This window comes from Sparus aurata, chromosome 8, assembly GCF_900880675.1.
Source record: "Sparus aurata chromosome 8, fSpaAur1.1, whole genome shotgun sequence".
Classification (NCBI taxonomy): Eukaryota; Metazoa; Chordata; class Actinopteri; order Spariformes; family Sparidae; genus Sparus; species Sparus aurata.
In genome coordinates, this window is record NC_044194.1 from 12694236 (window position 1) to 12720570 (window position 26335).

Consider the following 26335-nt stretch of genomic DNA (forward strand, 5'->3'; position numbering starts at 1 on the left):
CATGGAATAAATAGTTCCTATGTCTTACTGAACTTACCTTAAATATTAGAAATATGACTTCACTGTGCCAAAGTCAGCACAAAAATTTTGACAAGAGGCCCCATAATTTCAACAATAATGTTACTGCCTTGTGCACATGAAACATTTTGGACCGGAGTTTAAAGTTAGCCACGCCAGTTCAAATTCGTATTTGTCGTCAAATAATCAAAGTATTATTTCCATCTTTCTTAAAAGGATTTATTTTCTAAAGTTATACAACGTAATAGCATTAGACTAAAGCACCACTTTTATTTTGCATTAAATTCAATATTACGATGGCAGGCTCATGTTAAAGTGAGAGTGAGACAATGCACATAATCCTCTTAGAAGACCTCAGGTATTAGGTATTATGCTGATCCATTGTGAAGACTTGTCCTGTGTCCTACATAACCCTTTGGCCACTGGCAGCAGTTTGGACTACAGCTTGTGCCACAATACCCAGCTGTGGAAATCTGCTTTTGGAGATTTTGTACCACTGACTCCACAAGGTAAGTCTCCACCTGTTGTTATTCAGTCTGTTTGTGCATTGATGTTTTGCCTTTGCTTGTGCATATACTGTATTTGTTTGTTCTGTTCAGCTTTCACTCATTTTTTCACGCTGTTTTTCTCAGACACCACTAATGTGCAAAGAAAGTAGGCATGACAGCGTCTTAATGGACTCATAAATAGTGCTGTGGCAGACATTTTATTTTCTGTCTAAATGTCATACCATCTCTGATGCTTCCTGTCATTTACAATAGGCTTTTATTTTCCAAGGAGTTGAGGATATGACATGAGTCACCCTGCTGAACTTTTGGAATCTGTCACCCCATGTTCTGCTGGGGAGAGAGCTGGACTTTTCCATGTATGCAGCTTAGCTCTCCATAGCCAGTAGCATCACCACCCGGGAGGAAAATGTATTGTACAAGAAGGAGGCGACTGCAGCTGAGCCGGGTCCTGTTCCTCCTCTCTGGGGTTTTCCTCTGTACCCTCTACCAGCTGACCATCAGTGCCAGACTGTACGAGCCTTTGTCGATGCCTCAGATCGGAGAGGATTTAGGGGAAGGCTCGTCAGAGGGGGTCTTGGAGGCCACAGAAGAGACTCAGGGGCTGGAGGAGCCTCTCACTGCAATACATGAATTAGAACCCACAGATCAAACAACACCAGAGATGCATGTGGTTCATCATACGGATACAACCACAGATTTTACAGCACCCACCCCCACTGAATCTCCACCATCACCAGCTACAAACCGGACTATTGTCCATTGCATCTATGTGGCCCCTGAGCCTCCACAGGAGACACCCACACCAGCTCCTGCTCCTCCTCCTCCTGTTACCACCACCACTCCAGCTTCTCCTGGAGAAGCTCCACATATTAAAGGCGAATACCCTGAGGATTACTTTTCTGTCGAGGATCGCAGACAAGGCTGGGTGATCCTCCACATTTTTGGGATGATGTACATGTTCATCTCACTTGCAATTGTGTGTGATGAGTTCTTTGTTCCTGCGCTGGGCGTAATCATAGACAAGTTGGCCATCTCTGATGATGTGGCAGGAGCCACCTTCATGGCTGCTGGAGGTTCCGCTCCTGAGCTTTTCACTTCATTGATAGGAGTGTTCATCGCCCACAGCAATGTGGGAATTGGCACAATCGTTGGTTCAGCAGTCTTCAACATTTTGTTTGTGATCGGAATGTGTGCTCTGTTTTCACGGGAGGTTCTTCGGCTGACTTGGTGGCCACTTTTCAGAGATGTGTCCTTCTACATACTTGGCCTCATCTTACTCATAATTTTCTTCCTGGATAATGTCATAATGTGGTGGGAGAGCATGATGCTGGTGACTGCTTATACTGTCTATGTGATTTTCATGAAGTTCAATGTGCAAATAGAGCGAGCTTTCAAGACCCAACTGCTCAAACACAAGAACATTGTCAGAATTATTGCTGTGGTGGAACCTGAACAGGTAAGCACTCATGTAATAAATGTACTCAAATCTGACTCTTCATGTCCTCAATGGACACGTTCATGAGTCTCTTATTATGTTTTTACATCACTGAAACCCAGAAAAGTCACTAACTCTGTTTGCAGGAATTTGCTCAACGCTGCCTTTATACTTTTAAGAATATAAGCATACTTTGTTACATAAGTAATATATAATTGAGAACAAAACTATGGAGCTTTAAAGAACAATATTCACACCTACTGAGGACATATGTGTACCTCTTGAGTTAAAAGAAATTGCAGATTTTTACTTGCTGCCACTGTTTTTGCTAGTTTATTTTTGTTGTTAAAAGTGCAATATGTAAGAATTTGCCACCTGTAACATTCATACTCCAAACAAATACGGAGCAGTTATCCCGAGGTTAACCGCTAAGTACTCCTTTCCTAACTGTAGCAGCTGTTAGCTAGTTAGCTCAGTTAGCAGTGCAGTCAGCAGTCTTAAATATCTTTTCTTGGAGTGGGAGGTCTGGGGGAGTGATGGTGTTGAGTACACCACTAGCACCAAATTAGAGAGCACCTATTAGAGAATGTGGCAACACAATGGGCAACAGAAGCAGAGCTGGGCAAGTGGCCGCCTGATTGGGGCTCAGCAGCCTCCCAGTTTTTAATGTTTAAAACAAAAATTCTTACATATTGCACCTTTAACACTGAAGTCACCCTGTCACATTATATGGAACTCCATAAACCGGATACATAATCTCAAAAGTGAAACCAGCCATTTCACTCATGCTTGATTTGGTCTCTTTTACTCATACTGACACGTGGTTTGGTTTATTACTAACACAGAAAGTCATGTCACTCACCCCTCAGTATATGTAAATCATGTCAAAATAGTGAAATGATCCTAGCGAAGGCCTTGGTGGTCCAAAGCTGATCAGCCTAAGCAAACTAATCCTTTGAGGAGCTGCGGCTCTGTACAAACTGTAGCCTCGACATATACACTGTTTTACCCTGGTGAGTGTGATTGAGGCTTAATTTACACAAAGCAAAGCTACAGTATTTGTGCACACTCAGGATATTTGTTGAGCTGGATATACTGCTAGAGCTGGCTGTTGATGCTATTTCACATCATATGAAATCACGCTATAGTGTTCTTTGAATGAGGTTTGCTACAAATTGATAGTCTGATACATGACAGGCAGCCCCATCTTTTATTTTGTAAAACTAACAAACACCCCTGAGAATATGCAGTGTGTGAAATAGCAGTGTATATGCTTATAGTACACTCTATATACTGATGCTGAAAAAACATTGCTGCACGCAGACAAGTGAGGACAGTGAAGAAAAGGATCCTCCTGCTCCAGAGGACAAGAATCTGTTAAAGGTAAAAAAAAAAAAAATCAAACAAGCAACCAACAAGCATCCATCAATTGCACATCCTCATACACTTGACACCTACAATGTTCATTCATCAACACATTATCCTCCAATGAACACATTGTCTAACATTAGTGTATCACTGTCTGTTACTGTGAGAAGCTGTCGTGACTTCAGCCATCTCTTTCCCCAGGTGAAGCCGTCCCTTCAGCGAGGGGGAAGTTCAGCTTCTCTACACAACAGCACCATGAGGAACACCATCTTCCAGCTTATGATCCACACATTAGACCCTCTCGGCGAGGGTGAGTACATGTTACCCACAATGAACAATCATTTTCTGCCTTTAGAACAGCTCTTATTATGAGTGTCGACGTCCCTCTGATAGTGAAATGGATTAACAAAGTGTCCCAAAGGAAGGCAGCACTAAGTCCAGATTGATGTTAAGCAGATAAATACCTACCACAGTCTATGGAGGGATCCATATGTAGGCCCACAGTGAGATATGATGTGTGAATGATTATTAAACAATGTCTATTATGTGAGAGGCTTACCAAAAGTGTTATTATTTATATGAAAGGGTAACTCCAACCAAATTTTACACCATTAATTGTGTTTACAGTGACATCACTCAGGTTTTGAAAAGCAGTCCACTGGTCTGCATTACACTCCCAGAACACAGTCAGACCCATTATGGACAATTGAAGACCAAATGATCAAAATCGATACAGCAGAACTAGAATTATCTCCCTTTTATTCCATGCATTCTTCTTCCTTTTTTTAAACCTGGTGTCTACATTACCAATGATGCAATGAAGGCACTGAGTGACATCACTAGAGGCAAATTACAAGATTACATGCAGCTTCCTCTGGAGCCACAAAAATACTTTTTACCTGGTTTGCTTGTTTCTCATGCCTCAAGGCAGCAAACACTCCTCTATACTCAAGCACAACAATCAGCTTTTGAATGAGCCTATGTGAGATCTAGATCACAGAGAGCCGCCCCTGTATCAGCCCACATTAGCACATTATCTGTGTTCTTGAAGATCACTGATGACATAGAGGTGCATCAAAGCAACATTTTAAATATCTGTTGCTTACTTAACTGATTTAAATTATGATGTGCTGCCAAACTAATACAATTTTGTTTATCAGGTGCTTCGAATTCCATATCAAACTGGATGTTTTCTGTTGCTATACATAAAGCTGTGTAAAGCCTGGTTGTTTATACTGACCTCTGCTGTTGAGTGTGCATGCCTGAGGTGGGTGTATTTAATGTGAGACATTGGATCAAAAGGTAACAGCAATTCCTTGCATTTAAAGGAAAAATGTATTTATGCCAACTTGAAAGAAATCGCTGCTTGTGTTGTGTTTTAAATGGAGAGCAAAAGTGAGATCCTGTCTTGTTCTGCCCCGTGCCAGCTGTGCACTCCCTTTGATAAGCTCGTTTTTCCTTTCATGTTGTTGCTCTTTGCTGCAGGGAGGATTATGATGCCGTTATTGTTTTTGATGTCAAACTGCCAGTATTGCTGTGGCTGCTTATTTTATCCTTCGTACGACTGTTAAACTGTGAAATTATTGTATCGCCTGATTGCAGAATGTTGTGCCTGTCTGATTGTTTGTAGGGAAATTTAAGGATAAGGCTGAGACTCTGAATAATGTGGCGAGAAGGACAGCAGAGAGCAAATCTCCAGACAAAAGTCAAGGTAACACGGAAGGATGTGATGGTCATCCTTCATTAAGCTTTCAGACTGAACAGAGTCTTAAACCTGCTCATCATCGGGGCTGCAAAGATCTGTCTCACATTAAAATCATACAGCCATAATACTTCAGTGCGTGAACTAATGAGTCAAATCTGTTGACTGACAACAGAGAGATGATGTCTGTCTTTATTGTTTATAGTATTTTATTGTTTCTATATTTTGCCCTAGTATTTTGATTGTATTTGTACTTGAATATCTATCTATCTATCTATCTATCTATCTATCTATCTATCTATCTATCTATCTATCTATCTATCTCATGATGTAAGATAACTTTATCGCAGTCAATGGGCGAATTTTTTTCTTGATCGTTTTATGCTGATCAGCTATTATTGGGAGTGTATACTGGGTAGTATGAATAAAACACAAGTAACAAATCAGATTGGGTAGATGTACAGTATACTGTATAAAAACAAACTTACAATCGGTACTAAACTAGGGTTGGCTGCTGTTCAATACCAATACTAATTCTGTCAATACCAGTACTTCCGATACTGGTAGCAGGGATATCGTTAGAATAAGAGGCATAAAGCAAATTGCACTAGAATTTGGGGATTCCCTAAGCATATGATGGAGGAAAAGCTGGTACCAGACTTGCTACTATGTTGTAGGAATGACACTAACACAGCGATATCAAATGAACTGTACAGATAGTGATACAGGTATTATAGTATTGGTATGGACTCAGTACCCAACCCTACTGAAGACTGAAGACAAAATGTATAGATGTAATAAAATCCAAATACATAAAGTTCAGTCTCCATGAGGATGATCTCATATAAGAGGTAAGTTTTAACAGCACGTTCATTGCATTTCTCCCTGACCAGGCCAAAAGCCTTAAAAAAAAAAACTAAATGGGGGTTTTCTTAACATAGCTGAATGACTAAGAGGCAAAACGTTCAAGATTTCTGGGATTCTTTTTGCAGGTGGCAGGGGGAAAACAGAGCCAACCAAAGAGCCAGAGGCTGCCCCAGCAACAGAAACAGAGAAGAAGGATCCGCCAGAGGACAAGAAGGTACTCTTCAAGCCTGTCGTGGTGGTTATCAAAAAGCCCAGAAGTCAATCTTTGATACCTGTCTATGTAAGAGTCAATGTGCAGAGCCACAACTTGAGGCAAATGGCCTGTTGAGGCTTCTTTGGTATTTGCTTTTATTTCTCTCTTGCTTCTACTGCTGCCCCACATGATGTCTTTCTCCGACACTTCAGGAGGATGTGCCTGCAGGAGAGGATGGGTCAGGAGGGTCAGAGGACTCTGACGGTGATGAAGATGACAGCGATGAAGACAGCGACGAGTCAAGTGAAGAGGATGATGAGGAGGATGAATCTGAGGAGGAGGAAGAAAAGGAGGCTGAAGATGAACCGCTGTCTTTAGAGTGGCCTGACACGCAACGTAAACAGGCCACCTACCTCTTCCTGCTGCCCATAATCCTCCCTCTGTGGCTCACAGTCCCAGATGTCCGCAACCAGGTAAAGACCCAGACACATTGATCTGAGATCAGCTGAAGTATCGTTAATGCCTCAACAGTGTTAGGCTTTTATACCACCCACTTTGTTCCGCAGAAATCCAGAAAATTCTTTGCGCTCACCTTCCTGGGCTCTATAATGTGGATCGCTATCTTCTCCTACCTCATGGTGTGGTGGGCCCATCAGGTCAGTTACTGACGGAACGTTTCCTGAGTATGCACACAGACATAGAGCAGCTCTCACAAAGATCGATGTGAACTGGAGGCTAGCTGGGAGCCACAAATTTTTAACTTTGGTGGCTTAAATTTGCCATAGAGGTCAATTGTGTGCTCGGGGGGACAAAGGCACGATAGCAGAAAACACAGTGAAACCAGAAACAAAAAAGACAAACTGATAAAGATAGAGGCAAAGACAAGGACTTGAATAAACAAAGGAGGGGAGGGAAGACTGATAAGAAACAAGTGAAACCAGTAGGGCAATCAAAAAAAGGTGGGAAAAACAAAGACAGGAAGTGGGAAGTTAAACATGAAGTTCTATCTACCAAATGAAAACACAACAAAACCTATAACAAATGCAACTATCTATCTTTGAGGTGGATATTTTCCATTGAAGTCAAGTGTTCATGTGAGGTTGTGTGCATGTGAATACCAGGCACCTGCTTGCGGCTATTGCAAATTTGCACTTGTTTAATTCCATCTAAATCTCCCTAAACTTCTGACAGTAAGTCAAGATCTTGTCTCGAATTGGGCATGCTGAGAAAAACATTTAAGCCATTTTTCATTTCTGTAGCTTCTATCTACTCTGAACTCTGATCTGATCATATGTAGGTGGGTGAGACAATCGGCATCTCAGAGGAGATTATGGGCCTGACCATCCTGGCTGCAGGGACGTCCATTCCCGACCTCATTACCAGTGTGATCGTGGCCCGTAAAGGCCTGGGGGACATGGCTGTGTCCAGCTCTGTGGGCAGTAACATCTTCGACATCACTGTGGGGTAAGCACAATGTGTCTCAGTTGAAAAAATTATATGCAGATTAATTTCTTTCTCTCCTATTTTTCTGTTTCTCACTCTGTCACTTTGTCTGAAAGTCTTCCAGTCCCGTGGCTCCTGTTCTCGGCCATCAACGGCTTCGCTCCAGTGGCCGTCAGCAGCAACGGGCTCTTCTGTGCCATCGTACTGCTCTTCATCATGCTCCTTTTTGTCATCATCTCCATCGCGTCCTGTAAGTGGAAGATGAATAAGGCGCTGGGTTCCACCATGTTCCTGCTCTATTTCGTCTTCCTGGTGCTTAGCGTGATGCTGGAGGATCGAATGATTACCTGCCCTGTTTCTATCTGAACGCGTGAACAGAGGCCCTCTCTACAGCAGGCGATTCTCTTCACTTGTGAACTCGGGAAGAACTGTTATGGGTCTGGGTCTGGATATCTGTAGACACTTGTGCAGAAAGCTACTGTAGTTGCTCTGCATTTCCGCCAGAGAAGGAAAAAAAAAAGTCTGGTAATGTCAGCAGCACTACACATTATACAACATTTTCTAGAACATGTTATAAAATGATCACTTTTAGCAGTGATGACAGCTTTTACATTCATTTTTATGATTACACCAAGAGATGCGGAAGTGCTGTCTTTCATAGCATAGCGTGTGTGCAAAACAATGAACACAAACAGGGATTTCACCATTTTTTCACTGTTTCTAAAAGATCAGAATGGAATTAGATATCTAGAAATATGTGCACGTTTGTAACTTTATGAGGTTTCTAAATGTGAATATTGTATAATATGTAAGTATACACATGCGCCTATGACTGTTTTATAACATCCATTAGAGAGAGCTTGAGCTTCTGCAAACTCACTTGGACGCACATCAGTTTTTAATAATAAAAAGGTCAGGCATAGGAAAAAGCAAAAATCAAACTTGACAATCAAACTAGAATAAACGTGTTTATTCGAAATGAAAGCAAACTATAGATCCAGCCAGGGAAAAAATTTGATTTCTTTTTTTTTTTTTTTTTTATGTATATATGTATAAAAATCATACAAATTAGTATCTGTGTTACAAATGATAAATAATACTTCATAAACATTGTTTTAATTGACAAATTTGTGTAAACAACATGTAGACATCAAATGATGTTTTGGTCATCAGTGTTTGCTTTTTTTTTTGTTTGTTTGTTTTGTCACAACTTACAAGGTGATTAAAAGGTTACTGTACACGCTGTGAGACTGGTGTTTATTCCGAGCACACAGCCTCGTCTTATCCAGCATCACATCATCAAACATCACTGAGGTGTCCAGTAATAAGCTGTGGAGCTGCATCACATCTAGGCAGTTTTGTTTTTTGTTTTTTTTTGTCAGTTAGGAGTGAAAAACAATATCGACACAGTGAACCATCACACTCATTTATGAAGTGATTAAGAATTAGGAAAAGTCAAGTGTTGTTTTACATTTAGTATGCTCAGTGCAGAGAAACGTGCACTGCCCTCTGTCCAAAGAGATTTAAAATGATCTGTATGTCACATTAAACAGTGCACAGTTGTCCAAATGTCTAAAACTGACATCTACACTATACAGTGAAGACCAAAAGGAAATATTCAAAATACTAGAATCAAATACTTTGTACATTTTTAGAGATCCGGTATAGTGTCTACAGATAATAATAATTAAAAAAAAATGTTTCAATTAAACCAACAAAAAACATTTTCAGTTTTAATTCTTCTACTATCAGTTTGATTGTACTGTTTTTAAGGAAATCTATCCTTGGTGGTCCCATATAACACATCATTTATTCAATCATCACTTTAAAAAAGGTATTGCTTTTAAAAAAAACTGTAAATAAACAGAATTCCCTTTTGGGTTATTTTGGTACATTTTTACAAAATGAATAAACAGTGTGCATATACATTTATGACTACTCCCTTCTTGACTCACAATTATATCATGTTTATGTAAATGTTTTGATGTTAGCATCTAGTTTAGTGTATTCAGGCATATGAGCAGTGCCCTGCAGGGCGCACAGGGTGCAAAAAAGGATGAACTTCTTCGCTTTCGACAACCGCATGTAATGGAAATATTAGACAGTACAGTAAGTCCTGCAGCTGTCAAATAAAAAGTCACTTAAGCGTGGGCCGCTGGGTCACAGCGTTACGTAAATGAGGACAAATGGTCAGAGCTCATCTTGCCAAAGTGCTTTGTAAAAAACATGAATGTCCAAAAGCAATTACTTATTATACACACACTCAACAACAGTCTTAACAAGGTCACCAGGACCACTCAGGAATCTCGACGACGTGATCGTACACTTACTTTTACACACTTACTCACAGCTTCAACAGAGACAAAGTCATAAAATAGACTGTATAATAACTGTACAAATGTTTTACTATAGTTATACTGAAAATACATTGGACTTTTTAAATATTTACAAACACAAGGCCTGTCACTCCATTGCCTCTCAGCTCTAACAGTATACAAGAAAATCATGGCAGTTGCTTTACATTAAGTGTCATTTTCTCGTTGTGCTTAAAAGAGCTCGGCGCTCCTGACAGGTGAGCTGGTCCTGAGTCTGAGGAGCAGTCCAGAACAACCAACCAAACAAACAAAATAAATAAAACAGCAGCAGTGACCATGGCTGAAGGGAAAAACATGGTGGGATAGAGGACCAGATGTAGTTCACAGACTGGGCTCCCCAAAAGTTTTCCTGCACTCCATGACCCCTGCTCCGGGGGGCCGGTCACAGTTGTGTGTCAGTTTAACCTGGCTGGGGGTGAGGCGATCGTATGCCAACTTGTACTCCCGGTCAAAAGCATCTGCAAAGAGATGGCGTAAAGTGTCACAGTCAGCACATTTGCTTCATACAAAAGTTATATGTAGCAGGTATTGGATAAATCAAGAACACAACAGATCCATCATCTGTACAACAAAGATCACTGTGCAGCCATGCAAGTAGCTATGTGAGGCTGCACTTAGGCACAGTAGTGAGTTATATGCTGACGTCAGCACAAGAACAATGCTAAAATGCTAACATTTAGCAGGTATGTTGTTTACCATGTTCACCTTGTCAGTTTAAAAAAGGAGCAATATGTAAGATTCGGCCACGTGTTGCATTCATAGAGCAAATAATTAGCAGCATATCACAAGAGTCACCGCTAACTGCTGTCAACTGTAGCCACCGTTGGCTAGTTATCTCAGCCAGCTGTGCAGCTAGTGGTGCAGACTGGGAGCTTCAAGTACCAGGAGTGTTGTTTACACTGCTAACACAGTGGACCGGGCTGGGGCTAGTTGGTTAGCATGCTTAGTATGCTTTGACAGACAAAACATAGATGTTATTCCTTCACATTCTTTGATCCTTAAAGTTAAGATTTAAATGTTTTAAGCCATAATTCTTACATATTGCACCTTTAACTTGCTTATCAGCACCAGGGCTGAAACCTTTTTTGCAGATTATTTTCTTTAAAAAATTAATTTGCAGAATATTTTCCTTTATCTAAAAAATGAATAAAGGAAAATACCAACCAAAAGTCACAAACCTGAATAATATTGATTTGCGAGAATAAATCAAAACAACAAAGACACAAAGAAAAAGCAGGTTCTTAAATTATATCCGATTGGCCTGATGATGGCGCTAAATGAAAATCACAAACGTGATTCACCCTAAGTGGAACATAAATGTCTCTACTAAATCGTGTGCAAATCCACCTCATAAATATTGAAATATTTCACAGGCTAAGTGGAAACTTTGACCTGCTGGTGGAACTTGAAGAAAGTTCAGGGGATCAACAAATTCCAAAGGATTCATCCTCTCAGCATCATGATATGTCTACCACATTTCACTGCAATTTATGCAACTGTTGTTGAGATATTTCAGTCCGAACCGAAGCTTGCATCTCTAAAAACAGGACATCATGCATTTGAACTTACTGATATTAATGTTGTTCTTGCCCAAAGCCACCAGAGCGAGGAACAATAAATCTCTGTACAGGCTCCTGTTTGAGAAAAGAAGAAGGCCACAGTTAGACTTTTCATTCATATCATTCTTTGCTCGGTCCTGTACGGTAAAGTCTTTATCTCCTCACCTTTGCCTTCTAAAGCCCAGCTCTGGCCCCAGCAGCTGGATGATCTGGCTCATGGGCTGATAGACATCACTCTTCTTAATGCTCCTCACAAAACCCTGCAGTAGCTCCACTGTGAAGAGCTGGCCTTCCTCACACAGCCCCGAGCGGACCAGGGAGTTCGCACCTGCAGAGAAGGGCAGATAAAAGTCACCCCGATCAAAGGCTCATTCATCTCCATCGCTCAGAATCAATTCTGAAACTACAGCGCTGATAAGGTAGGCATGACTAATAGGAGTCCTGAACTGAATTATGTATGATTTTTCCAGTTACTCCATATGCATTATTTAATTTACATGTAAATATCTGACCTTGGTCAAACTTGCAGGATAATTTTCTGAAGGTAATTTTTACCTCACACCTCAGTCTATTAAAGTAAACGCTTCGGTAACTTACAGTGTGTGTTCCACAGGACGTAGCAGGGTTGAACTTTGTCTTGGTGCAACTTCAGGTTGTCCCACATAATCCTCACAAGCACCTGCTTACTGTCCTCGGATGAAACGCTCTGAGGAGTCTGTAGGAGGTAGAACGAGGAGAAGATCAGTGCCTTACTCGGTATGTGACAGCCCTCACGAGAAGAAATTTGACGTAATATTTAGAAACTACTTAGTTTTCATTTGTGAAAAAAAGAAGGATGTTCCTGTGAAAATTGTTATCATCTTTGTGCTGCTTTTATGCATTGTTCTGTTTTAACAGCATCTTTTTTTTTTAAAGTACCACTAGGAGTCACCAAAGTCCGGATTTTTTTTAATTCTACACATTTTGGGAAATATCCTTATTTGCTTTCTTGCCGAGAGTTAGATGAAGAGATCCATACCACTTTGTTAGACAGGCTACGAAAAATAGTCTGGCTCATAATAACCCCATCAAACCACAATCTGTCTTTTTTACACTTCTTTTACAAATAATAATAATAATAAAAAAAACAATTAAATACACTTCTGCCTCTTTCTCCCTGTTTCTAGACTTTATGCAAAGCTATAAGAGCTAGATGATGGTGATAGTTTCGTACAGCTGCGGGAACGGCATCAATACACTGACATTTTCGGATTTCTGCTTTCTTGCTATGAGTTAAATTAGTTCATCCAACTATTAACCCAAAACAGAGTTGCTATAGTGACAGCTTTATGGTTAAAGGGTCAGACTACACACAACTGACTGACTTTGTGGGTGAGCTTGATAGACACCTGCATGTTTACCTGGTCACCATGGCTACAGTGCTGGGAGGCCAGGATGAGAGCCGGCAGGTTGCTCGGCAGCTCCAGTCTTTTGAAGTACCACACCAGGTTCCAGAAGACGATGGGGTGATGGTCGACAACGCTCGGGGAGGAGAGGGCCTGGTCGCCCTCGTTCACCAGCAGGCTCTCCAGCTCCTTCCACAGAACCAGAGGGCTCAGGTAGGGCACCGTCACCGGAGCCGAGGAGGAGGAGGAGGCCGGGGCACTGCCGCTGCTCTCCTGCTTCTGCGAGGAGGCTGCAGATGACTGAGCTGCAAAGTCTGCGGCAGACATTTTGGCCTCGGGATTGAGTGACGCCGACGTGTCCTCCTCTATAACAGGATTACTTTCCTTAGCGGACCTGAGGGGTTGACACAGAGTGGATCTGTTTAAAGAGGCCATAGGGATAAAGCTTTGTCTGAGTGTGTGTGAGTGTGTGTGTGCGGAAGGAGTGCCAGACAGCCAGCAAGACGCTATAAAAATAGACACGCTAACATGAGAGATCAAAGACATTAAACCTTGTATTTTGACTGAATTCAGTGTGAGAAGTATTTTTCGTACTTTATGCGTGTATATAGTGTGTGCACACTGTGTGAAAGGAGCATGTACCTGCTCTGTGGTCTCAGGTCTTTGATTTCCACGTTGAGGAAAGGCAAGAAGGCTGTGCCACAGAACGGACAGGTGCTGTTGAGGTTGGAGTCGTTTGCCGTCCATCCCGCCATGATCTCCTCATCGTACACCAGACAGTCGCAGGTCTTACAGAGCGAACAGCTGGACATCAGCACCTACAACAGAAAGGAGCAGGACACGGAGGAATTGAGGACAGAGTGCAACACTCGTGATCGTGACGCTCGAACATTTTCTATGTGAGAAACTCACCTCGATGGTGTAATTTGGAGAGGGTTGGAAGCGGCTGGTGTCGGGGGAGGAATCTGGCGTGTGTGGAGTTTTAGATGGAAGAGCCAAGCCACCTGGATACGATGGAAGATTATACAATTAGACACGCGAGTCAGAGCCAAGAACGATCCGCTATCTGAGCTCTAATTAAATAAAGCAAAAGAGGAAAAATGAAACGAAGCAGCAACCCATTTTTTTTTTTTTTTTTTTAAGAGCACGATCAAGTGAAAGTTTAGCGAAATCTGTGATTCGCACTGGTGTGTCTGGGAGTGTGCATGTGAGTGTGCATTCACGTGTGCATGTTCACGTGTGCCTTGTTTAGCATTGGGCCTCTGGCTGTGTCCAGAGAAGCCTACACACTGCATCAGCCCTCATGCCTGCTGGCCTAGTTTCACAGAGAACAACACCCGACTCTCTCCATTACCGAGTCCTACTCTTGCTCTAAATTTAGACAGTCAAGAAGCGATTTGCTGGGAACCGATACAATGCTGCAGGTCGAACAGCGATTTAATGAGCATGGCTGCAAGTCATGACTTTTTCACACACCAGAGATGCTTTCATGTACTCCCTTAAATAAGTGTGGATTTATGCTGTACTTGGAAAGCAAACATTTCAAGATTTCACATGTCTACATAAAAAACAAAACGTGTTTATGCAGACTGATTAAATGACGTTCAACAAACCGGAGAAGGAGTTGTGTCTGAACACTCTGTTGGGGGTGCTGGGGCTGCCCAGGTTGGTATGCCCCACAACAGGGCTCCTCCTGATTCTAGTCACGTTGCCATGCTGCGGGGAGGTAAAGCCATCTGGGTCCAGACAGGAGTCATTATCGAGCAGCGAGGAGCAGTCTGCCTCCCCGGAGGTCAGGGAGGATACACTAATCCTGTCACAGTTTGCATCCTGCGGGCAAGGAAGACGAAAACACTCATTGTGGAGGAAGATCGATCGAGAATATTAGTTAGGTGAAAAGGCTGCACTACCAACCTGTGTTAGAGAAGTCTGAGAGGACAGACGAGAGTAGAGGCGGCTGGCCTTCTCGGCCACACCCTTTCCGGCCGATATGACGCTGCTCTTGAAGATGTCCAGAGTTGGAGTGAACAGCGAGTCCATGGAGAACGACGAGGCGGAGGGAGTAGGTGATGAGGGTGACACCAAGGAAGAGGGCCTCTCCCTGTCTCTGTTACAGACGCCCAGAGGCAGAGACGGTGACGGCCTCAGCCTATCCTTGGACTTGACAGGCAGCGGGAGGTGTGTGTTGGAGCGGAGCAGGGCGGAGGGTCGCGGGGAGGTGTGAGGAGACGAAGCAGAGCGGAACAAAGGGCTAGAGGGGTTCTGCAGGTCCATACTGGGTGCACGGCTGCTCAGAGGGCTGCTGGCGTTATTCATGTACATCTCGATCTCTTCGGCGAGGTCGCGGCGGGCCGTGGACGTGCTGCTGTTCTCCTGATCACACTCTTGCACCGCGTCTGTCGTCAGCAGCGACAGGGGATCAAACCCGGTCTCTATACCTGTTCTCCTCACAGTCCCAGTACTGCAGCTGACGCTTCTCTCCACCTGAGGTTTCTCTTGATCAGTCTCTGTGTCCTCTTCTTCTACCCCATGCAGTCTGTCGGCAGAGAGCTGATGCTGCTTTGTCGAGCTGAGGTGAGGGACGGCGAGCCTCAGACTTCCCTGTCCGCCAGACAGGTCCAGAGATTTTGGCCTCTCGGTCTTTGGAAGGACACCGCAAAGAACGTTGTCACTGGACGGACTGGAAACAAGCCTGTCACCTGTGATAAAAACACATGTTGCAATAGATGAATCCCCTATACGAAAGGACTGAGAGCAGTGGCTTTTAAACACAAATCATAGTGCTCTTGATTTGTTTATGAATAAAACTTACCTGCACTGACATCTGATGGTTGGCAGCTTCTAGCAGGAGGAGAGGTTCTGTTGATCGGAACCTCGTTTTCAGGTGCTGGAGATTTAAACGATGCCAGATTGTTAAAAGATAGATCTCATTTGGACAGTTTATCAAAATCTCTAAGTGTATTGCGAATCACACATTTTGCAATGGACTCATTTTATTACATCAATAAATACTTAGAGATTGCTGTTTCTGCCAGCATAACAACGATTGCAGTGGGGTGGAGAACAGTAAAACTGGCAGCCAAGTCGTTCCTTAAGGGACAGCTGTTAATCTCGAAATGTGTCTGTCTTGTATTACATAAAGAAAATAAAGTAGGCAATTAAGCCTCTGATGAAACATCGCACTAATTTAGCGAGGACTATTGATCGGGAAAGCTGGCGAAGAGAATGCATCAGACACGGCCTGTTTGTTATTTGCAACAAAATTCAAGACAAATCCTGTCATCCAAACAATCACCTGGTTGCGTAACAGGTTGATCCATCAGCAGGATCTGCTTCTCAAAAACGTCTAAATATAACAGCAAATGGACGGGCAGAGGACATATAACACCCACACTGTGATATGATAGCCCAGCTTTTAAAGCAAGAGGGTTCACTTTGCTTCCAGTAAGCAGTGATTTACTCCTGCAGAGATGGTAGCCAAGTGTCAGAGATTAGAGATGGAGGCCGATCTATAACTCACTCGACTGCCTCGGTGCTTTGTCTTCCACCGGTGTCGCGCTGTCACTCTCTCTGCTGCACATCCTCTCCTCCTCTTTGGACAGCGAATCGTAGCCTTGATCCGACTGTCCACCTGAATAAGATAAGAAGCTTTTACTCTTCTGAAAAACAGTGGAGACATTTCTTTTTTATTTTCACCCTGCTCAGTTTTTCCCTTTCAGAAAGAGCTGAGTAAATCAGAAGCCAGCTATTAAATCTCTGTGGATTGCTTTGTAACAGACAACTGATCTGAGAGTTTCTCTTCAGCAGAGCGTGGTGACATTCCCCACAGCTTACAGCGCACAACACTCCCAGAATAGAAAAGCAGGAGCAGCAGGAGAGGAGCAGATCCTTTGAAAAACTCGCATCATATTCACAAGGTCAAGCTGCAGGGAAATGTACAAACCTCTTCTGCTGCGATTCATTTTATTCTCATAGAATTTTTGCTTTATTGAACTGTTTCTCACTGAGGGTTGAAGAAGATCAGATGGAGCCCGACTCCAAACCATAGATTGTGAGTGTGAGAGCTGCAGCCTACCGATAGTCCACCACACACCCTGCTGTCTTTACAGTGCATTTGTCAGGATGCAAGTATCGTTGTCAACGCGCGATTTACACGTTTTGCAATGAGCCATCATGTTTAAATGTAATCTGCTTTTTAATTATTTTAAAATGTGATAAAATGTTATGTTGTAGGGGCGCCGTTTAGCTCAGTCGGTAGCGTGCGCGTCCCATGTGCCGAGGCTCTGCAGCAGACCCAAGTTCGACTCCCGGCCTGGGTCCCTTTGCTGCGTGTCACTCCCCCTCTCTCTCCCTATTTCCTGTCATATCTTCAGCTGTTCTATCAATAAAGCCATACATTTAAAAAAAAAAAAAAATTTTTTATGTTATTTATGTAACGTTGGGTGACAAACTCTTTTAAGGGTACAGGCCGAATCACACCAGGACTACCAAGTCTCTGAGAGAGAGACAGAAAGACTTCGTCATCCCCACAGCTTACACCGATGTAGAACAACAGTGAGCTGAAAGCGTTCACACAGCACACAGTTCAAAAACTGGACACTGACAACGCTTGCTTTATATATTCAATACACAAAGCAAAGCTGGCCAGGGCAACATGTCCAAGTTCCCCAACAGCATTAATATTACATTTTGTTTTGTTTTTAAAAAAAATGTTGGCCTTTCATGGCTTCATTGTGCAGGATAGCTTGAGGATTGACAGGAAACAGAATCAGAGAGAGGGGGGATGACATGCTGCAAAGAGTCACAGCCTGTTCACCCAGGGAGCATGCTCCACCAACTGAGCCACCAGGACGCCCCTACATTTATGTTTTTACGGAGGGAACGTAGAAAGTTACCAAATTTCAGGGACCAGTACCGGTATCATTACAGATGTGATTGGCACCCAACCTTATGTATATTTAAGCATGAATTTATTCTGTTCAGATGAGCAACTGTAATATTTGTCACTTTCTGGACTCAAGAGTTACAGGGAAACATGGTTTTAAAGCATTTCTTTTTCTGGAGACTGACATTTCATTCAGTGGGTGTCAGGTGATTGACAGTAAGCAGAATGTGCAGAGTGCAATGATGTCAAAACAATTTATTCAGTACAGTGACATTTAAAGCGGAGAAATAAAAAAATAAAAAATGAAGGATTATGAATCATGCAGGTTGGACACTTTTCAGATGATAAATTAAATCAAATCAAATTAAAATTAGTAAAACTAGGCACGAGGAGCAGCAGCAACACAATTAAAAGATGAAATCGTTTGAAGAAGAAAGAAGAGCCGCGGCTTCCTACCTGTACTAAATCCATCATCACTGGAGTCCATTTTCGTGAAGTCAGTGTCGATGGAGGTGCGCTCAGCGGAGTCATTAGCGCTGTCCAAACTGCCATGGCTGACTGTGTCAAGATCACTGCCGTCTGAAGGGAGATAACAGAGAGGGGAATAGTTTAACAAACAAATGACAGAGAACCAACAGGATCATAAGATCAGAGCCTGGCTTTTCTAAGAGTGCTGTACAAACACTCAATGATCAGTGCTTTAATCAGTATCATCCAGTTTAAAGATAATAGGAAGAGGAATGCTTTGAATCCTAAGTATCTGTCATCATGACTGCAGAACTTTACATTAAAGGACGACAGAGTGCAAAAAGAGCATCACTGTTTTACTTTTCTGTTACATTTTTAACTCAAAGGAGGCAAAATAAGCTACAATAAATCAATAAATTGCACATTTTCATTAAGCAAATTGAAAATGAACCAAACAATTAGGGTCTTGCTTCTGAATGATCACCTTTTTCCATCACTTTTGGACTTTTGCATATATTCCTCCTCGTGAACACACAACAACAACATTGCAGTACGCGATGTAAAGCATGATGCTTTCATTAGAGACCCTCACACAACACATATCATTATGGGAACGAGAGCCTCATCGTGCTGTTGTGGGAATTAGGGACTGATATCAAGAGTAACCTGCGTGCAGCGACTGCCGGGGAGGAAAACCTCTTCACTCTGTTTAATTAGTGTCATTAAAGAAATGCAGGTTGGGAACAGTATGTGCTGCAGTCGGGATAAACCTTGTTAGGAGACCAGGAAAGAAGCCTTGAAGAAACGGCTGCTCCCACAGGATCACACTCATTTACACTTTGATTCGTTCAGAACAACAGGAAGTAAGAAATCTCCTCTACATTCAGTCAGTCATTTACTGAATGTAATTACCTCTGAACCTAATGCAATATTATATAATATAAATATATAATGCAATAAGACCTGATTAGCCTGGGCTACAAAACAACGATTACTGCGGTCTTTTAGTTTGTATACAGTCAGAATGGGAGTGCATGAGAAACGAATACATGTAAATAATAAACTTAACTTTTTGTGCATTTTCTTACAACTTTATAAAGAAAAGTTAACTTGGTTTGTGCAGGGAAACTTTAAAGGCTTTACTTTCTTGACCAGATACAAAATGCAAAATATCATTGTAGCAATCAGCCGAACTCAGATATCAATAAGAACTGAGTTAAGAAAGTATTCTCACCTGACAGCTGGGCATCTCTGTGCAGAGTCTGCTGTTTTCTCCCCGCTCGCTTGAACTGGAGCACACCGAGGACGACGTTCCTCAGCTTTCCCCACAAAAAGTAGCCTCCTCTGGTAGTGGAGGGCCACGTGCTCTCCAACACCGCCTAGAGCGACAGACATGAACAGTACATGTGGTCATGCATTTTTTTAACTTGAAGACCCCCTCCACACATGCAGCAGCCTAGGGCGTGCAAAGACATTCACCATTGTGTGAAATTACCACTTTCAAATCTTTGATCAATATGAACCCCAGAATACACAAATATGCAAATATTTTCCATTTCACAAGAGGTCTTCCTACACTGTAAAGTCCATGCTCAGTGTATGTGCACTGATGGCTTCAAGTTTCTGAATCATCTTTATGAATGCTGAATATTGGACCACGATTGGCTTCCAAGCAGTTTGTGATGTCACAAATCGTGATCGTAGCCCCCCCCCCTCTTAAAAATCATATTTTCAGTAATTAATCCAAAAACAGCCTTCTAGTGTCAACACGTTTCTGACTGGAGGGAGACTTCAAACTGAACTGTTTAATTTTTGTGCAGCATATACAAATAGCACACACCTTGTTGTAGTACCCGTAGGTGATGGCATTCGGTTGGACTCCAGCTTTCTTCATCTCGAACAACACCCTGACAGCCAGGACTGGCTGGCTGTACTGGCCGCACAGCTGCAGCAACACACGATAACACACCTTTGGAGAGAAAATGTCAGCATTTAAAAATCAAGAATGTGCACTGCAACTCATTTTAGCACAAATCTACACTACTGGTTGTCTTGTGCTTTTCCCACCTCGTCTGGAGCCTGCAACTTCTTGTCCTGCATCTTCCTGAGCACATCGTAAGCCGTACGCAGAGCCCGAACCTTCGAGTGGCAGGTGCCGACGAACCCCGGCAGGCAGATGAACCACAGGCCGTAGCAGTGCCGCAGCAGACACTTGGACCACATCTGAGGCATAGATGAATAGGTTTTGGCCATCCTTTGAGCTGATTTGATCTCCTGAGATAAAACAGAGCACATGTAGGGATGATTCATTGTCCTTTAGCAACCAGATTTGCATTTTGCATTCGTATTTACTCCCTTATTCATCAGGTCAAATGAGTGCTGCAGTGAAACGAGCTTAACGTAACATAAAAAGAAACGGATGGGCACAAAATCTCGCGACAACAATGATTATATGGTTTCAAAATAGAAAAGGTACAAAAAGACGGTTATAGAAATCAGCAGGGAATTTGTGTTTTTTTTAAAAATAGTAAATCATTATTTAGCTCTGCTTCTTGGTAAGATATAATATTTTCAAGAAAATCTCACTACACTGGCCTGTTTAGAGCGCCTATAGATGGCCGTGGGGCTCGCTGGGCTGCTGTGGCGTGAGGCCATGCCTGCTGATGGAGGGCTCGGTCCCTCCAGCGGCTCCAGAAGCTCAGCATTGAGCACAGGGAACCCAGAGTAGCTGCAGGAAAGACATCATCATCATCATCATCATCATCATCTTCATCGTCATCATCATCAAAGACTCATTTAGATACCCTGACACAAACTGAAATAGACATGTAAACACTGGCGAGCCAAGTGACGTGCACAATTGTTTGGCTCTGACACTTTTGGAAGCTGGAGCACAGAATCCAAAAGAGTTATGTCCTGGTTCAAGATGACCACAAAGACCTACAGCAGTGTGTTTAACAATGGAGGCAATTTATGCTAAGTGTCTCCTTCTAGACAGCATTGTGTCAGTGAGACGTGCTCTTTTCAGAGTAAAAGAGAGTAAAAGAGAGAAAACAGTCTGTCTCGTATCTGTCATTTAGAGATTGATCTGCACTGTGGTACCTATAGCACAGAGGATGCTCCTCTCCCTCCGGCAGTGGCGGCAGCTCTGGAGGGTTGACGTAGACCGTGTGCTCACTGCGGTGGGACTCGTCCAGTTCGATCAGTCTGGTTTCCTCTGGCCGTTCACTGTCAGTCTGGGTTTCGAGAGAAACACACATTCATCATTGATCTCCCCCCTGTTCTTCATCTTCCCTTTTAGCTCAACACAAATCCATAGGCGCTAAATGCTGCTTGGAGGCTCACGGTTGTCTGATAATGTACGAGCCCTGAGATCAGATACAAGGGTCACGGCGGACAGATGCCACTAATGAGTTGTTCTATATCAGAAATATGGCCTGTATGGCCATTTATCTAAAGGTTACTGCCGAGGAACTGGCTTGATCCAATGAATCCTCCAAGACTCAATTAATCCCGCCTGCAGTGACCTGGACAAAATTGATGCCATGTTGCTCTGGGGACATGAAACCATTAAACTGTGCAGCGTTGGCAGCAGTGCTTGAACTGAACTGCCACATTTCCCACAGCTCAGTCTGATCGGTTGTATGGAGGAGAGTATATAGTACAAAGCTCCTCAGCCTTCCTACAACAGCAGCAGCAGCAGCTTTTGGTTGTTGCTTAGCCCACATTTTCTTTTATAAGAAAAAAAAAAAGCACAACTGAATAGCTGTCTGAGAGATCATTAAAAGCCTACAATGCTGATGCGCAGTCACATGGCTTATCTGAATTGATTAACAGCTTATCTCAGACACGAGCTTCACAGAAAAAAAATGTTTATTATCATGGCTGAAGAGCTCCCCAGCGAGTCTGCGTTACAGGCTTTGTTCCAGTCAGTCGAGTGAATGATTCAGATGACTGACTCCAACTGACCTATTTGCCCTCGCTTCGGTTTTGCTCAGTGTTCCTAAACTAGCTGCCCTTCCTCTTACATCTGAGAGGCCTTTCTCAATCACGCACGTGTTGTCAACTTCAGCAGCGAAGTGAATCAACGCTTCCACTTCTCAATAATGAACCACAATGACCACTCATAGAGGAGCATGCAGGATGTGAACGTGGCTTCCGGATTGCACAAGTTTGCAAGCAAAGGGAGTTTTTTTGGAGGGGCGGAGGATGTTTTGTCTTTTTTTGGGCTCATTACAAAACATGTGTAGGCAGGTTGCGTTAACAAAAGCTGTAAGATCCCAGAATGACTGACGCTCTGACTGACAATGCCGGGATTCGGCTCAAAACTTTTTGACAATTAAAAAAGGACCACTGTGTAAAACTAGTAATAATAGATAATAATAGAAATATTTTTATTTTCCATAACTGAATAAACAAGTTGCTCTCCAGAAGTCCCCAGGACACTGTTTGAAGCTGGAAAGGTGGCAAACATAAGAAAACAGTATTAAGACCAGTTTGTTTATTCAGTTGTGAAAACGAAGAAATTTCGAAACAGTCAGTAACAACAGTTTCTTTCCTCATTATAATTCCTTCCCTTAAACTACACAATGCACCTTCAAGGATTATCAACTTCCTCTCCTCCTTTCATTCTTCTCTATTATATTGCAGACAGAGACAGCAGACAGTGCACCGTCATCTCAACGAATGGCAGGCACAAATAATTAATCTCACTGTCTCTCGGAGTCTCCTCATCACCTCCGTGTCTCGAGCAGTTCAGCACAATCTCCCTGTGCGGCTCATTCTAATGGCACCCGGTTCAATAATGCAGATTCCTGACAAAGACTGACAGCTATAATGCACATCCTCGCGTTCAAGACCTTGCGTGCGCAAGGGAGCTCAACTCCCTTTGTCCGTCACTTTGATGTAGTCAGCTCACACATAGAAAACAAAACACCCTGAGCTCAGTCGGGCTCGAGGAATGACAGAAAACACTTTGATTGGTTCATACCCTGTGCGAAAAAGAGGGAAAAGTGACTACAACACAACTTCTGGTAGCTTACCTTGCCTCCGGTGGTGAATAGCTACCAGACAGGGGCCATGATGACGAGCAGAGCAGCAGAAAAGAGAAAAAAAGGTAGAAAATCAGCGAAGAAGAAGACGACAAAAAAGAAGTGCACTTTTTAAAAGGGATGAAAGAACAGGGGAGAGCAATGTCGTGCTGATGTAAAGAGGCTCAAGAGAGATGTTGAGGTGTTAATTACCCTTTGTTTATTTCTATTAGCTCCTGTTATTTGCTTATTAGCTGCTTCAAATTAAACCAAGACCTTAATAGGACATCTTAATTGAGAGGACAGCGTGTCGTTAATCTTCCTCTAAATGCCTCAGCTTTACTCTTCTTGTGCAAATGGGCGGAGACCAGACTACATCGTGTTATCGCAGTAGAATGATGCAGTTCTTATGATGAATTGTCTCTGACACAGGAAATCTATAATAAAGATTAGCTGCAAACCTCACCTTATCAACGCACTCATCGAAGAAAGCCAGACTGGCGTCCTTATCGCTGACAAACGAGCACTCCTCGATGAAGCGGCTGAACATTTGAGTCTTGGTCATGAGGGAGTAAAACCTCTGGTGGGAGCGATCTCGGCTTTTCAGGAAGCCTGCGAAACAAAATACATTACGTAATGATAAACACGACAATCGGGCATTAAAAGCAGATTATAGAAGTCAATATTCACTTATCAAGCCGTTTTAGTGCATTTATGGGGTCAACAGGCAGACTTCACCAACATTTAGAGGAAATGAATACTGTGGTTTGATAAGTTGTTCTCCGCTGCTCCAATTACATAAGAGCACACAGATGTGCAGGGGACATTGTGCTATTAATCATGGTGGTTTCTCCAACTTGTCATCCACGCCTAATTTCCACTGAGGCTTAAGCTGAATCACCAGAGTCATTACAGCCACGATTTAGGCCAAACTTTGATGCAGCAGCACTCAGATTTGATCCCCCTGACCCACTGCAGCACTGAAACACACGGACACGGCAACAACGAGACCAACGCGTACCTTGGTGGTCGAAGAGGGAGCTGGCATCCGTGGTCTTCTCGGAGGGAGCCTGGGTGATGGGCAGTAGGTAGGAGCGGTAGCCTCGCAAGATGGCCGCCATGAAGCGCAGGAAGGCCTCCTGGATCTCCAGCTCCAGAGTGTGGAGGCTCTTCCCACCATTGAGCTCGCTGTCAGTTACCGTGTGCTCCATCTGCACATCTTCACGGTTCAGCTGACCACCTGAGAGCACACGGTGGCGGGTGAGCATGTAGAATAAGCATGTAAACAACTTGACAACAAATAATTGCACACAACTGCCGGACAGATTGGGTTTATAAAATATGCAGTGGAAGAAGAACGAGAAAACCAACATTTACATAAACCTTCCATGCTTTACTAGTTTTGATTGTAAAGCTTTGCAGGTCATACTTTGTGCTTGTTTTTGCTCATTCTGATTTTAAATCAGAGTGTTATGCTGGTCATACCGTATTTGGGGGATGGAGGGTCATCATTGTATTGTTTTTTTGCTTTTTGTGTTGTACTGCAAAATCAATTGCCCTTCCGGGACAATAAAGTTGACACCCCACTTTAAAAAAAACGCTGGTTGAGAGTTTTCACATACCGACTCTTGGTCATGAGCACTGGACAAGATGTGTAGTCAAGGATACTGGGCTATCAATACATGTATTCAGTCATAAAGCAAAGGATTATGGACCAAAATGGGCTGACAATGCCATATAAACACTGGCATCGCACCCTAATCACAGTTACAAGCAGTTTTTTTAATCAGGCAATTAATTTCTGTGTGAATTATATGTTAAAAGGTACCACTGGCCAAAAGTAGATATAAAATATCATAAAATGTGTGTGATACCAGGCATCATTAAAGGTAAATCTCATTATATCACAATCAAAGGGCTTCTCTCTGGGCTGGGATTTATGTGGAATCGATGTTTAACCGCCACAGAGAAAGGAATCCATGCTCGAAGAGGCAGATATTTCTGTTTCTACTGGACTTTAATAAGCCCTCATACAAATCAAGCCATAATTTGAGTAAAGAGAAAAAGCTAGGTTCTGGGAATCACAGTAAATGAGAGTAAATGTAGATGAGTCAGGTTGAGCAGGGGCGGGTACACCGTAAAGACTAAATTACACTTCATCCACAACATCTCCTGGGATGCACTAAAGAGGCTATTGTACATTGGTTTTATATAACAGCGCAAGCATCTAATGAGTTTTCCTGTAAAATGGACTGTTCAGGCTGACTCAACAGACTCAAGTAGACAACTAAATTATTCATAAATAACCACACATAAAGTGATGCAGCAGACCGGACTCACCCTCAGTGAGCTGCTGATGGAGCTTATTCAGGGTATTCAGAAGATGTTTGCAGGCTCTCCTGGGCAAGATTTTCCACGTTAAAGCCTTCTTGTCGTCCTTTCTGAAAGCACACCATATGGTTTTCATTACACGGGAGGACAGTCGTGAAACATTGCAAAGAGATAGAGACGGATTCGCCGACATCAGCGCTGACAATTTAATCTCTCCGCGAAATAGCTTTTGAATTGATGTGGAAGACAAGCGTTGCCCAAATGTGCTTTTTCGTACAGTCGGAATATTTCACATTCCAGCTGCTATCGTTACATAAGAGGCTCTCTTGACAGATAACCGATAACCTTGGGAAGAACTTGCATCATTGGACCTATGAAAGCCTAAACCACGAGGAGATGGTTTTTGGCTGGACGTCTTAAAGTTGAAGGTGGCCATCTATCACGGAGCGGTTGCGGTTCGAGGTCACTTACTGGGAGATTGTGTTGGTGTCCAGATCCACGCAGCTGATGTCGGCTGGTGGCACGTAAAGGTCAAAGTATCGGGAGTCCACGCCCACGATGAAAGGGCACGGTGCACTGAGCACGCCAGCCAGGGCCAGCGGGCACAGAGGGATGTAGGGACATGGCCAGTGGAACGGGAAGATCATCTGAAAGGGAGGATTACATTTTAACAGCGAGCTTCATAAACACAATTCTTGGAAGAACGCTTCTCAGAGGTTATTGTTAAACATATATAAAACCAGAGGGTCTTCTCTGATGTGTTTAAG

The 26335-nt window shown here is 42.9% G+C and overlaps 2 protein-coding genes across 7 annotated transcripts in view; one reads left to right on the plus strand and one right to left on the minus strand.

The window, feature by feature from the left end:
* On the plus strand, nucleotides 1-8775 carry LOC115586122 (sodium/potassium/calcium exchanger 1-like). 5 transcript variants are annotated; one of them, XM_030424901.1, is made up of 10 exons: nucleotides 1-527; nucleotides 780-1983; nucleotides 3286-3345; nucleotides 3532-3640; nucleotides 4961-5041; nucleotides 6025-6179; nucleotides 6305-6565; nucleotides 6659-6748; nucleotides 7390-7556; nucleotides 7652-8775. In XM_030424901.1, exons 2-10 carry the CDS (start codon nucleotides 934-936, stop codon nucleotides 7899-7901), a joined length of 2223 nt encoding a protein of 740 aa, XP_030280761.1. In that variant the 5' UTR covers nucleotides 1-527; nucleotides 780-933; the 3' UTR covers nucleotides 7902-8775. The 5 variants fall into 5 exon arrangements, with proteins under 5 accessions (XP_030280761.1, XP_030280763.1, XP_030280762.1 ...); XM_030424903.1 differs by having other exon boundaries at nucleotides 6025-6113; XM_030424902.1 differs by having other exon boundaries at nucleotides 796-1983.
* dennd4a (DENN/MADD domain containing 4A) overlaps nucleotides 8576-26335 on the minus strand; it is a 26496-nt gene continuing 8736 nt past the window's right edge. Inside the window, exons 10-31 of one of the 2 annotated variants that reach the window (XM_030424898.1) lie at nucleotides 26040-26215; nucleotides 25578-25678; nucleotides 24259-24477; nucleotides 23704-23849; nucleotides 23250-23270; nucleotides 21310-21443; nucleotides 20803-20935; nucleotides 20275-20481; nucleotides 20048-20176; nucleotides 19442-19586; nucleotides 18196-18318; nucleotides 16375-16485; nucleotides 15667-15741; nucleotides 14769-15553; nucleotides 14468-14684; nucleotides 13767-13858; nucleotides 13497-13672; nucleotides 12870-13248; nucleotides 12067-12184; nucleotides 11635-11797; nucleotides 11480-11544; nucleotides 8576-10368 (exon numbers count right to left, since the gene is read on the minus strand). In XM_030424898.1, the coding sequence (XP_030280758.1) occupies nucleotides 10232-10368; nucleotides 11480-11544; nucleotides 11635-11797; nucleotides 12067-12184; nucleotides 12870-13248; nucleotides 13497-13672; nucleotides 13767-13858; nucleotides 14468-14684; nucleotides 14769-15553; nucleotides 15667-15741; nucleotides 16375-16485; nucleotides 18196-18318; nucleotides 19442-19586; nucleotides 20048-20176; nucleotides 20275-20481; nucleotides 20803-20935; nucleotides 21310-21443; nucleotides 23250-23270; nucleotides 23704-23849; nucleotides 24259-24477; nucleotides 25578-25678; nucleotides 26040-26215 (3852 nt within the window). In that variant the 3' untranslated portion in view covers nucleotides 8576-10231. The remainder of the gene's footprint in view (nucleotides 10369-11479; nucleotides 11545-11634; nucleotides 11798-12066; nucleotides 12185-12869; nucleotides 13249-13496; nucleotides 13673-13766; nucleotides 13859-14467; nucleotides 14685-14768; nucleotides 15554-15666; nucleotides 15742-16374; nucleotides 16486-18195; nucleotides 18319-19441; nucleotides 19587-20047; nucleotides 20177-20274; nucleotides 20482-20802; nucleotides 20936-21309; nucleotides 21444-23249; nucleotides 23271-23703; nucleotides 23850-24258; nucleotides 24478-25577; nucleotides 25679-26039; nucleotides 26216-26335) is intronic. The other variant, XM_030424899.1, reaches the window with a different exon arrangement.

Coding starts and splice junctions, on each gene's coding strand:
- LOC115586122 (XM_030424901.1), top strand. CDS start 934: ATGTATTGTACAAGAAGGAGGCGACTGCAGCTGAGCCGGGTCCTGTTC. Junction 1,984..3,285: donor CTGTGGTGGAACCTGAACAG/GTAAGCACTCAT, acceptor TGCTGCACGCAG/ACAAGTGAGGACAGTGAAGA. Junction 6,749..7,389: donor TGGTGTGGTGGGCCCATCAG/GTCAGTTACTGA, acceptor GATCATATGTAG/GTGGGTGAGACAATCGGCAT.